The sequence below is a fragment of the Culex quinquefasciatus genome, chromosome 2, assembly GCF_015732765.1.
Source record: "Culex quinquefasciatus strain JHB chromosome 2, VPISU_Cqui_1.0_pri_paternal, whole genome shotgun sequence".
NCBI classification, from domain to species: domain Eukaryota; kingdom Metazoa; phylum Arthropoda; class Insecta; order Diptera; family Culicidae; genus Culex; species Culex quinquefasciatus.
In genome coordinates, this window is record NC_051862.1 from 184980418 (window position 1) to 184998577 (window position 18160).

At 34.8% G+C, this 18160-nt stretch overlaps 1 protein-coding gene across 2 annotated transcripts in view; it reads right to left on the reverse strand.

Annotated features, from left to right (window-relative positions):
* The window catches only part of LOC6031266 (serine-rich adhesin for platelets), a 273589-nt gene that overhangs the window by 104102 nt on the left and 151327 nt on the right, over window positions 1-18160 (reverse strand). For both annotated transcript variants that reach the window (XM_038253669.1, XM_038253668.1), the window contains exon 6: window positions 3889-4044. In XM_038253669.1, the coding sequence (XP_038109597.1) occupies window positions 3889-4044 (156 nt within the window). The remainder of the gene's footprint in view (window positions 1-3888; window positions 4045-18160) is intronic.

The window sequence follows — 18160 nt, forward strand, 5'->3', positions numbered from 1 at the left end:
TTTTTCATGCGGAATGCAAGGGCAACATAACAGAATAAAAAATCTGGGATAAAAAAATCCAAAATTCAATAGAATTTCTCCTGTGGCTTGTACAAAAATAAACATTATTTCGAATATCAAGACTAATTTCCAAAAAGTAACAAAAAATGTCTTATACATTGTTACAGTTCTGCTACTGTAAAAAATATTCAAAATATCAATAAGTTTTTTGAAAAATTCCATTTTCCTAAATTCTGTAGTCTATTATCAATCTTTGTTTCCAAGTTAGAATGAGTTTGTTACTAATTGTAAAAAACTTTAAATAAAATTAGCATCAGCCTACCCGAGCAGACGGAAATAACTTGGGAATAACGTTTTTTGATATTTGAAAATACTATGCCAATAACATTTTATGTTATTTATAACAACATTTGTTATTCGTCGTTATGAATTTTTTGTTATTGGATTGTTATTGTAATAACAGACTAATAACACTTTTAGTTATTTTTCGAACAAATCTTTGTTATTATTTTTTGTTATTTTGACAACTAATCAGATCATCCCAATAACAGTTGGAGGTATTCTACCATAGCAAAAAATGTTATTCTAAAGTTGTTGTGGCTTTCAACCAATATCAGACCAATAACAAATTTTGTTATGATAACATAAACTGTTATTATACCCTTATGCAAAAATGGATTTTTCAAGAAGATTCCATAACACTTTCTGTTATTTTAACAGTATTTGTTATTGAAATGGCATGAATTTTGTTATTACCGTCTGCCCGGGTAACCAGATTAATAAAAACTAACTTAATCCACCTATGTGGTTGATGCCTTGCTCACTTTTTACCAACAATGGGTAATATGAGTGGTTTGGACACATATTTCAGCATTTTTTTAAAGATCCAGAAAAAAAAGTACACAGATATAATTGAAGTGGTCATAACTCGAGACAAGGTTGCCAGATTTTCAATGATGTGAACTCGTTGGAAAGATATTTCGATTATCTTACCAACGATGGGTCGGATGATGGATCCGGACATTGTTTACATACATTTAAGTGAGATCCGGCTACAACAAAAGTACATAAATATCACTTAAGTGGTCAGAACTCGAGACAGAGATGCCAGATCTTCAATGTTTTAGACTCGTTGGAAAGGTCTTTCAATTACCTTACTAACAATGTATAACATGATGATGTTTGGTGCAGTTTACTGCCATTTATTCAACTTCCGAAAATATGCGAAAACACATTTTTATACATAACTTTTGAACTACTTATCGAAACTTCAAACAATTCAATAGCACCATATGGGACCCTAAACCAAGTGGAATGCGACTGGTTTGGTCAAAATCGGTTCAGCCAGTGCTGAGAAAACTGAGTGACATTATTGGTCACATGCACACACACACATACACACTCACATAAACACAGACATTTGTTCAGTTTTCGATTTTGAGTCGATATGTATACATCAAGGTGGGTTTTCGAGCTTTAAATAAAAAGTTCAATTTTAAAGCAGGATTATAGCCTTACCTCAATGAGGAAGGCAAAATGAAACAAAAATCCTCCCAATAAAAAAAATAGACTAAAATAAATTTTCTAGCAATTTTCAAAAAATCTCAAGAAAGAAATCTCTAGAGATCCATCAAATTTTTTTTAAGATAATCATAGGACTGAAAGAAGGTCTGTTAAAAATAAATTTACAAATGCTGTGAAATTGTGTTTCACTGAAAGCTGCTTGGAAATCTTCTGTTTTTCATTTTAACAATTTTCAATTTCAATCAGCATAAAATAATTTAAATTTTTTCATAAAAAATACTATAAATAATAATGCTAAACTTCTGTTTCTAAATATGATACTGAAAATTTTCAAAATCTAATTATATCCTTATTCAAATGCAGTATAACATGAGGATCGAACAAAGCACAATTTCGATACGAAGCCTTCATCACATGAACAAAAACGAAACCATTCATCATTCCATACCCAATATAGAGAAATCCTTCCTGCAAACTTCGCTAGCACCGAGTTACGCTTCCAGTGTACCTAATGGCAAAAAAATCGTTCTAATTTCATTGGACAGCTTGTTGGTAGCCATAAGCCCCATTCGTACGAGGTGACTCCGGGAGACTCCGCTGAATTCGTTCAAGTAGTTAAGCCCACAATTGCTCGATCGAATCATGAATAAATTATAACCGTTGGCCACAGGTTCACAAACCGTGCTGAGGGGCGAGTTCATGAACACAAGAGGTGCACAGTAGCTCGCACAGTTAACCTGGCGAAAGTGCGCTCCGGTAATAAGCTTCTTGAGAAGCACACACTTCGTGCAACAAAGGGTCCACCTTCCGTAACAGAACCGGTTGCACTGGCCGTCACCCCCACTGTCATCGCTGTGGATGGCTTGCTGGCTAAAACTCTGCAAGCTCGAGGGGAGCTGGGTGATAAAGCTTCTTTTCATTTAAGCTTGACGTTTTCGGGTTGTGTTTCATTCATTAGGCCCTGTCGGTCGTTAGGTCAGGGTCTTTGCCAACTTTGGACAGGAAGTCACCAGCGTCGGTGTTCGGCTGATCGTATCGTATCCGCTATAAATAGGTGAGGCTTTTATGGGATCGCGTGTAACAGTTATAATCCGATGAGTTCTTTGAATTTGCGCAGCTCGTGACTGCCTGGTGGCAGACCTTTGCGGGGTGCTAGTGGCACATGGGGTAAACCCTTGACTGGCTAGATTGTTATGACGATTCTTTCTACAGAAAATTTCTATCAGAAAGCGGACACTAGAAGGTTAAGCCTAAGTGCTCGTGTTCGCGATGTTTTTTTTTTTCTTCTGTTTGTCCTCCTCCGGGTGCAAGTAATACATCTTGCACTCTCTCGCGGGAGTGTCTCCAGTGTGCCCTGGGGCAGCAGATTCTCCAGTGCGCCAGCTTTTCGTGACTTATCCTGGCAAATGCGAAGAATTTTCCTTGGAAACGCTTTTGCTGGCGGGAAGTAAAGTGGTACAAATGTAGAAAACTAAACTTGATGACGAAGAAGATGATAGAGATTTACTCGAGGGCGTTTGGGGACATTTTTGTGATTTAAGCACGTAATGGAGCCTAGTTTTTTTGTCATTTAAAAACATTTTAACTTTTTTTAAATATTTTCAGTTGCTTAAATGTTTTCAAAAACAGTCTCCGTGAAAAATTCAGGATTTGAATTAAAGACATGAACATAAAGATACTTCAAGTCAAATCAATTCAAACATTTTCAAGTCATCAAATTCAATACCCAAATTCAATCAATCCACTTTATCGATACGAAAAAAAAGAGCAACCCAAAAATCACCCCCTGCAGCGAAAACCTATTTTCCCCCAATCAAATGGAGTCCCCATAAAAAAAAGATCACCTCGTCACCATTGAGCTTGACATTTTCCAATGGGGGCCGCCGCCCCACCAGCAGTCTTGTCCTAAACGCTGCTCCCCACACAGAGCGGGGGGATGCACGAAATGGCACACACTTTGGGGAAAGAGTCGAACGATACATGATCTTCAAACGAAACCCCCCGCACAGCTGCGACGCATTTCATCCCTTAACGCATCAGTTGGCGTTTAACCCTTGAAGTGCCAATTTTTCATTTTTTTTAGGATGATAATTTTGAAAATTTTTGTTTAGCAAGACTTCGTAGACTCGAAAGGGTTAACCTTCAAATGGCCACTCTGGATGAGGAGTCTGCCAACTCATGCCGAACCGTTCCCGTACGGTTGCCATCGACATTTGAGACCCCTCTCCTCAAAAAGTGCGATCCCAAGGACAATCTCGGAGCAAAGCGAGGGGAGAAAAAGATCGCAAATGTCACTTTCAAAGCTAATCAAATAAATTTCTGCGGGTTGCGGCGAACCGTTCTTTTTTTTTCATCTGTACTTACGCAATGTAGCCGGTGTCCGCAGACTGGCCGTCCGTTGATGCTGGGCCTGCAGCGGCTGGGTCTGGGTCTGGCTCTGGCCGCCGAGTGTCTTTGGCGGTGGACCCAAATCACTGGACGACGAGTTGATTGTGCGCACATCTCGCTTTTTAGCTGGTCCTGCAAAGATAAAAACAGAAGAAGCGAGAGTGGGGTTAACGATAATGATATGATAATCAGTTTTTGCGATATTGAGTTTTTTTTTCTGCGATGAGGAGTAAGAGGAAAGTCCTGTTGATATGCCGACAAAGCAATTGAGCTGATTTGTGGAAGGCCGGTGAGCTTTTGTACTGTTGGGTCAACAGAAGTGTTAAATCTTGATAGTTTTATGATATCAGACTTGACTTGAACACGGTGCTAACCTTGCTCAACCTCAATCTCAACCTCACACCTCAGTTTTGACGACCTAGATCTGCCCCAACAACGCAGCGCGTTTACGAAAAGCCGCTTCATTCTTGTCACCTCCGATCGGTTCGCTACAGCGCGAACCACTAATCAAATAATAAATTATGAACGACAGCTTCTTCTCAGCAGTCAAGCCACACATCTCACGGCATCAACAAGTGACGCTTCAGCTGCAACGTGCTATTTGTACTTCAATTTACACCCAAACAAAGCTGACATTGAAATGTGAGCTTCACTTTGGCCAAGGAGGTTCCAGTCTGAGCTGCACCGGATTCAATTGAACACCAACGACCAATATCTGTACCTTCTAATTGCCGCAGCCCACTAATCAACTGTTCCACTTTGGCTCCCAGCTTCAGAGTAAACTAGCTTCTATCTCCACTTGTCGCAGAGCTCTCGTGCTTGCACTTCACCTTCAGTCGAATCCCACGGCTCGAACCATGTCTAACGCCTGGGTACTTGGCTGCTCAAATTAAAACAATAAACAGTGCTCTTAATATTACACACACACACCCACTGGAGCTAACCTCATCGAGTTATGGAGTTATCTTCGTACACAAAAGCAATTTTCTTCTATACGCTAATCTCCCTAGACAGGGGTACCACAGACAATCAGATGCTAAACCGTCAGAAATCGAAACTGTTCGAAACTCTAGAAAGTGAGCTGCGGTGAATTTAAAATTTCCGTGGTGAGTTTCCGACCATTCAAATTGACCGTTAAATTATTGATTGGCAAAATTGAAAAAAATGTCACGTCTATTTGCCTGCGATAGTACTACGTACTACAAACTACCCACCCTTGCCCCAGAGTATTGCCAAAACGCCATAAACCTCTCGCGCCGTATGGTCTTGAACCTGCGACTTGGAAGCGTGTTGGAATTGGTTGAATCCCAAGTTTGGAGCGAAGTAAACAGTAGACGTCTTTCTCCAGTTTTGGAGCTGTTTACTTTATTTTGGCACTGTAAACCGGTTTTAACGGGTTTGGGGTACTTCCCCACCCGAGACGGGATTAATTGAGGAAGCTAACAGATCAGTCCCGGGTGTAAATAATAGTTTTCGACTGCGGAAGCTGTAAAGTGAGGGTGTAAGCGATTACCGTCGCGATTACGGTTTGGCTTGTATGAGTATTATGGATTGTTTAAATAGATTGAACTTTAATCATGATGACGTTTCTGTATTAACTGTTTTGATTGATTATTATTTTTCAAGTATTTTTTGTGATCCACTGACTTTTCATTAAAAAATTACGAAAAAATGTTCTTAATTTTTCATTACACTTTTCCAATTGAAAACCCTTCACAGTTATATTCCAAACTACATAAAAGAACGCTAAATTAAAACATCACTCACGAAAATAATGTCCTGCTGAAAACGGTTCCAGCGCGCGACACTTTTTAATCAAGATCTTACCCGGAATGCGGAGTCAAAAGCGCGCCATGCTCAGGATTTTACGGCAGAGGAATTTAATCATGCACCGGAAGCCTTCCAGGAACTCGATAATCGCATTTCCGTTCCTGCTTCGGTGAAGCTTCGTGGAAAGCGCTGGAGTACACTGTAAATATCAGTTCCTCTTAAAAATCATGATGGAAAATTTAATATCTTTTGAACAGATTGCTCCTCAACTCCAAATCTAAACCAAGGCTTAACAAAAACAAGAAATTGATTTCATTTGTATTTTTGTGTTTGGCTGAAATTTTTTTGAGGAGCCATTTTTCTAAACTAAAAATTTTAGTTGTTAATTTTTGTGACTTTTTTATAGTGTTTGAAACATGAGGAATTCTTAAGTTTTTTGTGTTTAGTTTAGTAAAAATTACCTGTACTTAATTTTTTTTTATTTCAAAATGAGCCAAACTTTGTTTTGTTTAAAGAGAGTTCGTCTGAGTTTTCAGGTTCTTTCAAACAGAGCATTTCTTGAAAACATGCAAAGATTTTTAAAGAATTTCCTTAAGCTCTGGTATCGTTTCGATCATGAGTCGTTCTTAGTTATTACTTTGCAAGTGATTGTTTTTTTTCGAATTTTGCTGGTTTAAGTTTTTTTTTGGTTCTTGAAAATTCAAATAAATTTGAATACATTTAAACTTGTGCAACATTTGAAAAAAAAGCACTGTTTAGCTTCATTTTTTTTTTGATTTTGTATTTTTTTAAAGAACTTTAAAAAATAAATAGTTTTCAAACAATATTTTCTGTGAGTTTTGCTTCTTTTCAAACAACAAGAAATTATTCAACTATTAACATGTTTTGGTTAAAAATATAATAATATTAGGAACGATTTCTATGATGTTTTTCTCTATGAAAAAAAATAAACGAATACATAGTCAAATAAAATGAATTTGCATGAAGGTAATGAAACCAAAAAGAATATTATGTTTTTTAACAAAAAAAGGTTTCGTTAAACTTAAACTTTCCACAAACACTAAAGCCAAAATTTTGCATTGATGCCTATTAGTATAAAACTTAAGGGGAGAATGAAATTCTAGCAAATTAGGGGAATACATCGAAAAAGGTTGAAAACCACTGGAATTTGCTTAACAAACGTGGAAAAAAGTTTATATTTATTTACAAAATCGATAAATTTTCCGTTTTTTTACATTTTTGTTGAAATTCTCAGTCTAAGAGAATAAACATAACAATCCACATAACTTTTTGTAGTTGAAAATTTAGTTCTATTATCTGGTCGTTCAATAGAACCCACATCAAAATAATTTAATTAAAAGTCAAAAGATACGTCAAAACTCCCCATTTTCATTATAAAATTCTAATTATTTTGAAAATTTCTGCTATTTAAAAAAAACATGCAATACAAAGAATTATTAGTTTATGAAAACTATTTAACTTTGATTCCACGAAATTGCTCATATTTGAAACAAAAAAAAAATTTACAGAATGAAATGGAATTAGTCATAAAAAATCATGAATGTGAAATAAAATTCAGAAAAAAAATATTTTCAGATAATTTTTCAATTATTTTTGTAAATACTGCTCTTGTGTGAAAGAAAGCAAAAAGTTAAGAAATTCTTAGAAAAATAGAACTGCTCATGCTAAAATCACTGCTCAAACACAAAAAAATAAAACCTCTTCCAGCAATTTAAACAACTAATGTTTAAAAAAACTCATAACAAATATTTTTAAAGACAATTTATTGATAAATTTCTGCTCATGATCTAAAGAATGTTCTCAAGAAATCAATCATTATTATCTACACTGAACATCTGCAAAAAAAAACATGTTTTTTAAACGCAAAACATCGTAAAAAATACATTTTTCATTCATAAATATTAAAATACCCAATTAATTTTCAAAGAATTGCTTATGTTCAAAAAAATGTCAAAACTGAAAGATATTTTTAATTTTTTTTATGAACTGCTAATATTTTAAATAAAATCAATAACTGTTCATTGGACAAAATAATTTTAGGCTAAATGCCCCGCAATAATTTTATGACACATTCGTTTGCTTTAGATTAGTTTTCCATACGGCAAAAAGTCCCATTCGATGAACTGACCTTCGGCGAAACGACTTTCGCAAATTTGGCTAAAAAGTGATAAATTGGTGATCTACCTTTAGCTTCCATTAAAAAAATCTTATGCTTCAAGAATATCTGAAGGTTGGATTAAAAATGCCTTTTGTGATCCGATAAAGCAGGTTCAACAAATCAGTTCAAATGTGATGGTGTAAATTAACCTGTTTTCAAGCAACTTTGACATCATTTATGTTGGAAAAGTTCAACTATACAAAGCAAGTTTACACTTTTTTCGATTTAGGAAATAAAGGTTTAGGAAAATTAAGAATTGAAAATGACTAACATTCAAAAAATTGTAATATGATTAGGCCAATGCAAATATTTAAAAAAGTTTTTGTCCCTCGGCCCTGGTCGAGGTCAAGGGGGCAAAAAAATAAAAAAATATAAAAATTTAAATAACAAGCCATAGTCTTTACATTTAAATGAAAAAAGTGTTCTAAAATGCATTTTACACTAGTTCAGTTGTTTTGCAATCATTAGTTTTCAAAAAATCTAAGATCTGACAAAAACAAAAATTTTATCGAAAAAAAAGATTTTGCATCGAAAATTTTCAAAAAATCTTAAGGTTTTTAATAAACCCAAACATACTAAAAATGATTTTAAACGCAGGAGAATGTATTTTAATTTGATTTCAGCTGGTTGCACTTGAATTTTCATTGAAATTTTGAAGTTTATTGTAAAAATATTTTTTTTGCCCCCTGATTTTTCGGGCCAATTTTGAAGGGGGGGGGGGGGGTGACAAAAACTTTTAAAAATATTTGTACCAGCCTTATCTGCTTCTGAAAAAAATAATTTAAAACTGTGTTTTTTTCTATGAATCATACCAGGGCAAGATATAAGAAAGTTATTTTTTTTTTTCAACAAAATATTTTAAAATTAGAATAAGTTTTTTTAATACGAACCACCCTAGCTAAGCCACATTCTATAAAATTATTTCCAGCTAGATGTACCCAAGCTTTCAAGGTTTCGCTGAAAGAGATGCAGATGATGATTGTAGTATCGTGTGCACTCGGTGCATTCGTTGCACTGCTTTTGGCATCTATTTTTTGCTCCCTCTAACGTTTGACGCTGGCCAGATCCACTCTTTTGAGAAGCAGAGAGCTTCGCAATGCACTTTTCCTTGGGAATAAAAATTAAGCTAAAGTGGATTATCCGCTGACAAAGAAACGATTATCTGCCGCCATAGGACTCCACGCAAAAGATCATCGCATTCTGAATCTAGCAGTTCAAGCTAGTTCTACTCTCTAGAAAAGACTGCAATTGACTTACTAAACAGCCACAAATTGCGATGTAGGGTAAATAATAGTTTGCTTTAAAACATTCTTAGCACCGTTAGCCAATTTGAGGCACCATTTATTGAGTCATTAGCAGCACCAGTTTGCAAAAGGTCTGTAATTTAAGTTTTTAATTACGAATAATTTCTTCTCCTAGCTTACTTTGAGTACAATTAGCAGATTAGTATTGGCAAATGCGACCATTCAAAAGAATCCTATAATTAAGAATGCCGAACTAAATATATGTTTTTCTTTAAAGTTAAATATTCACGAACCAGCGAATGAAAAAATCGCAAAACTCAAACAAAACTCCACTCAATCACTCCGTGGTCGTCGTTTTCCGGCGGCATTCTCCAGATTGATCTTCGCCCAGGTTCTGCAAACATTTATTTCCGCCGCATTGTTCTCTTGTTCCGAAACAACCCGGGGAAGGTTTTCCTGACAGCAGCAAAGAAAAGAAGATTCCTTTCAAGAGAAAAAAAAATGCGCGCACATTGTATTGTATGAGTAGGTCGTAAGATGGTGCTCGCAAAGACATAAATTTTCCTCTTCCAGCCCTGTTGCCACCGTGAGTGAGTGGTGTTCATCACGTCGGTGGGTTGTCTCTTTTTTTTGCGGTACCGTTGGACACCGACGACTGATAAAAAAATAGTAGTTTATGCAACAAGTTGCAAAAAGATGATTTTTTCAGCACGAGTCGTACATTTATCCAACGAGGTTCACCGAGTTGGATAAATACGAAGAGTGCTGAAAAAATCAAGTTTTGCAACGAGTTCCATACAACATTTTTCGCAATTCCAAAAAACACACACTGAGTGAAATTCTAAGTCAAATTTTCATGTGTTTTGCCAATAAATCGTTTGAATAAAAAAAAAGTTGAAAAGTGTTACTTTTCGAAACAAGTGCTAAAAAGTTCAACTTTTCAGCACCCATTTGAGTGCTGAAAAGTAGAACTTTTCAGCATTTATTTTGAAAAGTGTTGCTATTCGATTCTGTTATTTTTGGTACAGAAAAGTAGGCTATTTCGTCGTTCAAGAATGACAGGAAAAGTGAGTAGTTTCACGATGGAATTGCAAAAAACATATTTTTATAATCAAAATGCAATAAACTATTCGATACAATGCAATTCAAGAATTTCGAAATTTCATTCACATAAAAAAGTGCCAAACTAGCAAGGTTGAACTGTGCTTAAACATAGTGGCAATTCTTTCATTTTCTGCGAAAGAATGACTACGATTGCAGACGAATTCCGATGGAGCACAGTGAAGTGAGCATAAGTAGGAAATGAAAAGTGAGCCATAAAATGTGAACATATTTCGCGCGTCAAAGGGTGGGAGAAAAACTGATCTAAAAGGAATTTATTTTATGGGAATCCAATTTTTTTGTTTGTCTTTTCAAGCGTGGCTTGTGATTTAATTTAAAAAAAACTTTAATTTAAAACATTTTCTGTATGAAAATTTTTATGTTGAAAAAAAAACACACTTCCAACTTACAAATCCAGTCGAGGGTGAAATGTCGCCAAACAGACACCACCATCCCCAACAGACCCTGTTGAAGCTCGCGCCACCCCCGGCATATTGTCATGAATCAAAGTTTAATAAAGTTGATTATGCAAATTGTCGGCTGCAAACGTCAATATTGCCCCTCAAACCTCGACTCCCTAAGGCGAAATTGAATGTCAACCTGGAGGGGGGCGAAGTTAATTTCATTTCGTGTCTCTTTTTTTTCGGGCTGTTTAGAAAAGTTTTTGGTTTGAGGATTTTTGGGGTGACTTGCTGATACTTCAGGAGAATTGAATAAAGCAGTGAATAAGAAAACTTTGTTAGAGTTATTCTTTTGTGGTAATTTTAAAAAAAAAGCAGTTTTCTACAATATTTGAAAAGTTTTGAGAGTCAGTTAACCAATAATTACGATTTTTAAAGCAATTCTAAAAAAACTAAAATAGATTTAATTTCACTTTTTGTTATGGCTAAAACTTTTAACGAGACTTCCTTATGCATATGTCATGACCAAAGAAATCCATACAAGTTTTATACAACTTTGGCAGCTGTTCATACAAAAATGTTATGTAAATATTCGAATATCAATATCTTGGGGTGGGATTTTCTGATCGATTTCGTGTCTTCAGCAAAGTTTTATTTTATGATAAGGACAAAAAAAGTTGAAATTAATAAAAAAAATATTTACATTTTTTCCCAAAAAATAAATTTCCTATTCTTTTTCTTTTTCTTTTTACATGTAACAAATGACCAGAAGATGCAACTTTTGAGCCACAGAGGAACAACATATGTAATGTAACATATGTTTTTGTCACACCCCCTCCTTCAAAATTGGCCCGAAAAATCAGAGGGCCAAAATTTCAATGAAAATTCAAGTGCAACCAGCTGAAATCAAATTAAAATACATTCTCCTGCGTTTAAAATCTTTTTTAGCATGTTTGGGTTTATTAAAAAATGTTAAGATTTTTTGAAAATTTTCGATGCAATTTTTGTTTTTGTCAGATCTTAGATTTTTTGAAAACTAATGATTGCAAAACAACTAAACTAGTGTAAATGCATTTTAAAACACTTTTTTTTCATTTAAATGTAAAATATGGCTTGTTATTTAAATTTTTATATTTTTTTTTTTGCCCCCCAAACTTTCAAAAAATTGCAAATTCCAGCATTCGATTAATGTTTCTTTAAAACTGGTTTAGCAGTGAAATGATCAATAATTGTCATTTTGAAGTATCTTGATATCTGGCTCTATAATAAAATTGTGCAGTACTCTTAACAGTCAAGTTACTAAGCCCCGTTTCAACGTTACATGGATTTTCAAAAAGCTGTAACTTGGTGAAAATTACATGAAATATCAACTTCATATATACCATTGGATTCGAAAATTAATCAACTTTAAGATAAAAATATTTAATATGGTGGTTTAGGGGGGCGGGTCCCCGGGGGGAGGGGCCAAAGGAAAAAAAACAGCGTTACATGGAATTCAAGGGCTCAGAGCACATCGTAAAATATTCCAAAATACCAACTTATAAAGGTTTTTAGAAAGGGGAGAACCTCTACTTTATGGGAAAAATATTTAAAACATTTTAAAAATATTTTAACAATTTTTAAAAAATAGTTATCGTAACTATTTTTACAAAAGTAATATTCATTTGAACTATAAAGCCAAATTTTGAAGCAATATGGTCATGCGACATATCAAAATTCATGAAATTATTCAAGGAATCGATATATGAGCAATTCAACCTGATTCGGTTGAACCGGTTCAAATAACCGGTACCGGTTGAACCGATTCCGGGTTGTATCACTAACCATGTCATGCGACGTGTCAAAACTCTTCAAATTAGCTCAACAATCTTTTCGTGATAAATTTGAACCGATTCAGTTGAACCGGTTCAAATAATCGGTACCGGTCTGAACCGATTCAGTGTTTTTACTGCAAATCATGCCTTGCGACGTGTCAAAACTCTTCAAATAATCTCAACAATCTTTTCGTGATAAATTTGAACCGATTCAGTTGAACCGGTTCAAATAATCGGTACCGGTCTGAACCGATTCAGTGTTTTTACTGCAAATCATGCCTTGCGACGTGTCAAAACTCTTCAAATAATCTCAACAATCTTTTCGTGATAAATTTGAACCGATTCAGTTGAACCGGTTCAAATAATCGGTACCGGTCTGAACCGATTCAGTGTTTTTACTGCAAATCATGCCTTGCGACGTGTCAAAACTCTTCAAATAATCTCAACAATCTTTTCGTGATAAATTTGAGCCGATTCAGTTGAACCGGTTCAAATTACCGGTACCGGTCTGAACCGATTCAGTGTTTTTACTGCAAATCATGCCTTGCGACGTGTCAAAACTCTTCAAATAATCTCAACAATCTTTTCGTGATAAATTTGAACCGATTCAAATGAACCGGTTCAAATAACCGGTACCGGTTTGAACCGATTCCGTGTTTTTACTGCAAATCATGCCATGCGACGTGTCGAAACTCTTCAAATAATCTCAACAATCTTTTCGTAATAATTTTGAACCGATTCAGTTGAACCGGTTCATATAACCGGTACCGGTTTGAATCGATTCCGTGTTTTTACAGCAAACCATGTAGTGCGACGTGTCAACAATTTTCAAATAATCTCTACAATCTATTGGTACTGAATATGAACCGATTCAGTGAAACCGGTTCAAACAACCGGTTCAAACAACCGGTACCGGTTTAAACCGATTCCGTGTTTTTACAACAAACCATGTCGTGCGACGTGTTGAACATTTTCAAATAATCTCAACATTATATTGGTACCGTCATTAGGGGTGACAATGGGTCTGGGGGGTGAGATTGGGTCATACAAATATCAGCATTTTGGTATGACCTAATCTCACCGTCCAGACCCAATGTCACCCCTGATGACGGTAATGAAATTGAACCAATATGGTTGAACCAGATCAAATTACCGGTACCGGTAAGGACCAATTTTATGGTTTATAGCAATCCAAGTAATGCTACCTGTTTTCGTGAATAATTTGAACCGATTTTGTTGTACTGTTTCAAAAATCTGGTAACGATTCGCACATATTCCATGATTTTAATGCAATGATATGGTCATGCGACGTTTTACATAAGGCTACTGCAAATATTTTTCATAGTTTTGTCACTACCATCCCTTCGAAATCTACTCGAAATATCAGGGGGCAAAAGACATTTCAAAAAACTTGTAAATTTCGATAGAAATTTATGTGCAATCAGCTGAAATCAATTTAAAATGCATTCCTTTGCGTTCAGAATCATTTTTAGCATAAGCTGGTTTGAAAAAAAATATTTTCGATGTAAACCTTTTTGCAATGTTTGTCGTATTTCAAATTATTTCCTTTTGACTTGAACAGTCCAACGTACAAAAATAACAACCGTTTCCTACCATAAATTGATAAATTGATAAATTGATAAATTGATAAATTGATAAATTGATAAATTGATAAATTGATAAATTGATAAATTGATAAATTGATAAATTGATAAATTGATAAATTGATAAATTGATAAATTGATAAATTGATAAATTGATAAATTGATAAATTGATAAATTGATAAATTGATAAATTGATAAATTGATAAATTGATAAATTGATAAATTGATAAATTGATAAATTGATAAATTGATAAATTGATAAATTGATAAATTGATAAATTGATAAATTGATAAATTGATAAATTGATAAATTGATAAATTGATAAATTGATAAATTTATAAATTGATAAATTGATAAATTGATAAATTGATAAATTGATAAATTGATAAATTGATAAATTGATAAATTGATAAATTGATAAATTGATAAATTGATAAATTGATAAATTGATAAATTGATAAATTGATAAATTGATAAATTGATAAATTGATAAATTGATGAATAATTGATAAATTGATAAATTGATAAATTGATAAATTGATAAATTGATAAATTGATAAATTGATAAATTGATAAATTGATAGATTGATAAATTGATAAATTGATAAATTGATAAATTGATAAATTGATAAATTGATAAATTGATAAATTGATAAATTGATAAATTGATAAATTGATAAATTGCTAAATTGATAATTTGATAAATTGATAAATTGATAAATTGATAAATTGATAAATTGATAAATTGATAAATTGATAAATTGATAAAATGATAAAATGATAAAATGATAAAATGATAAAATGATAAAATGATAAAATGATAAAATGATAAAATGATAAACTTTATTGGACCTTTTCAAAAAAAACTCCGGAAATAAGCATTCTGGAATCATTTTCTTTTAAAACTTGTTTAGAGATACGCCACGTTCAAATATTAGTCTAGAACAGTTGAAATGAGCGTGCCGCAAAAGCCGTTACGAAAATAAAAGTCTCCTATGCAAATTTTTAGTTGCGTATTTGAAGGGCAGACTCCGACGAGGCCCACTTGCCATCTGTCGGTGAATAGCGCAACTCACGAAAACTGTCATCTTAGGATCCGGTTGGTTATATTACATAATATGATTGCCACGTGAACAAAATTAACAAAGAATTGTTTTGAAAAAAAAAAATACATTTGAGAAAAATATTTCTAAGAAAAAAGATATCACATATATACAAACCTTTAAGACTCTGAGACTTGACTTGAAACTGAATGTTTTAAATGAAATTTCTAATAGCTATAAAAACATGCTTACAGTTTAGATAAATTATAAGCTATTCTCATACATCCAGTGCGTCTTTAAAATGTCAGCCAATGACGGATTTCACTTTAAAACCGGAAAACATTTCCTCAAACATTAGCTCTTTTGTATGCAAATTCGAATCTCAAATACGGTATGTCCACACTTTGCGATTGTCTTCCGCAAACATTTCTCGAAAAAAAAATCTCGTCGTCAACGTCGATCATACAAACCTGTTCGTCCCCGCTTGCCGAAGCTGCCGAACCGTTCCCGCTCGATGACCTGGGCGTGCACGTACCGTTCCGAAGCCGATCTGGTCAGCTTCTCCTTGGAACCGTGGGCACCCATCTCGTTAGTCACGTGCCTCAATTAGCTCTGCATAGCAGTCTCACTCTGCGCCAAGATCTGCCACTCTGAATTATGCTGTTAATGCGACCACGACCTACGGCTAATTAGCGTGGCCACTTTTTGCTGGTTTCCCGTAGCTGGCATTTTCCGGATTTCCACCTTTTCATTTGCAGAACTTTTCCACTGAGCCGACGACGCCGGTCTTACAACCTAATTCGCATTTCATTTTCGCAAAATTTCACACTGTCAATCAAAAGCTCCACCCACTCTCTCACTGCTCTGTGCGATGGAACAATAGGGTCCGAAACTTTTCCTGCTTTTTCCCCATCAGACAGCTTTTCCCATGGCTTTTCCACCGAATGACCTTCCCGGGTGTCTTCTGCTTTCTTTGCAACAAGCTGGAGTGAGGGATTGTTGAACTTAATTACTTTCCATTTCGCTTCGTTGGCTTTTCCTGCTGTTCACTGAAGAAGGAGTAGGAGATGCACAAACCTACTTTAATTAGCATGCGGTTTTTGCTTGGGGAATGGTCGGAATGTTACACTCGAGTTTACTCTTCACTTTTTTTGTTTTCATTCACGAATGGGCACTGGCCTCCCAGATTGCGTCATGCAAGCCTAGGTCGGGGCACACTAATGAGGAACGGAACTAGGGGGGGTTCAACTTCGCTAGACACAATCACTTCATTCACACAGAGGCGGCAACTTACAACTCTCTAGAAGGAAAAGTGACTTCAGTGTTGGAACTTCTTCGTTGAAAGTGGAGGTTCTGGTGGTGTGTTCTTATTTTGATTTTATGTTTCGATTTGAGACTTTCGAGATTTTTACAGATATAAAAGTGTGCAGTTTTAATCGATTTCAATCTTTAAAAATGTAAAAACAAATGTTTATCAAATCATAACAACCATACTCACTTAGACATAAATCGACCTTGACTAGTTTCGCAACCCTCGTAATATAAATGTCAACGCCTGTAAAGGCTGAGTTGTTAACACAGTCAATTCAAGCCAAAATCGATTTCTTTCACATACTTGTGAGTTGCATACGTGCATCCCCAGACATTTTGACAAAATGCCAAAATAAATACGTTCCATGTTTGCTCTTTCTAACAAATTTCCTAGAAGACATAAATTCAACGTTTTCGTTCTATCTTGTCGCACGTCGCTTTTTGACGTTCCGAGAAAAACGCGTTTTAATGTTTCACCTTGAATAAACAGAAATTAGAGCACACAATGTAAATAATAAAAAAAAAACAAGATTTGTTTGGTTGAACATTCAGTGCATTGTCCCAAAGTTTGGTTGAATTTGGTTGCCGGAGTCCCGAGTTATAATTAAAAATGTTTACTGTAGTCGGGCACGCACGTGTGTCAAACGCGTTCTGACCTTAACTCCCTATGACCAATTGGCGCACTTACATCTTTTTTCGGGGTAACGACAAGATAGCACGACAAGATTGAAACTTCTTTTATATGAAGAGTGACAACAATGCACGGAGTTTTTTCGGTTTCTATTGAATATCTCAGGATTGAAATCGAATTTTGGGGATCTGTGCAGGTCAAAAAGTGAGGCACAAAATGGCATTCTCAACTTTTTTTTCCCAAAATACACGTACGACAAGATAGCACGACAGCGACGAATTGGTAGTAATATTTGAAATGGGTCAAATTGATTGTTTGTCAATATTTTTTTTCTAACATTTTTATAATTCGAACAGACGGTAATAACTAAATTCATGCCACTTCAATAACAAATACTGTTAAAATAACAGAAAGTGTTATGGAAAATTCTTGCAAAATCCATTTTTGCACAAGAGGTCAAAAACAGATTATGTTATCATAACAAAATTTGTCATTGTTCTGATATTGGTTGAAAGCCAAAACAACTTTGGAATAACGTTTTTTGTTATGGACGAATTTAAATAACAAAAAATAATAATAAAGATTTGTTCGAAGAATAACTAGAAATGTTATAAGTCTGTTATTACAATAACAATCCAATAACAAAAAAATCATAACGACGAATAACAAATCCTGTTATAAATAACATAAAATGTTATTTTTCTAGTATTTTGAAATATCAGAAAACGTTATTTCCAAGTTATTTCCGTCTGCTCGGGATAACTTAAATTTTTTTCATATACGCCCTTCCGAATTGTTACTTTTCAATTCCTTCAAAATACGATCACCAGAATAACACACGTTCTTACTTTACTGCTGGGTGGGAAAATCTGTTCACACCGCTCGCTCTGCCAAAACAAACCAGCAAAACAAGAATTGATTTATTTCGACCAGCTTCTCTGGAGTCTCGGTTGCATTTTTCTTCACTTCCAACGGCAAAGGACTTGTGAGTGTGTGACTTTGGCACTGAGAATGGTGCCCCGGGAATTGGTGCTATTTTTACAGGAATAACATTCGGCACTTTCCCACTGGTTCGATTTTTCCCGCCGCGAGACGCTCGGTTACGAAATCTCGCCAAAGATGAAAAGTGGGGAAAATTTTATTTTAAT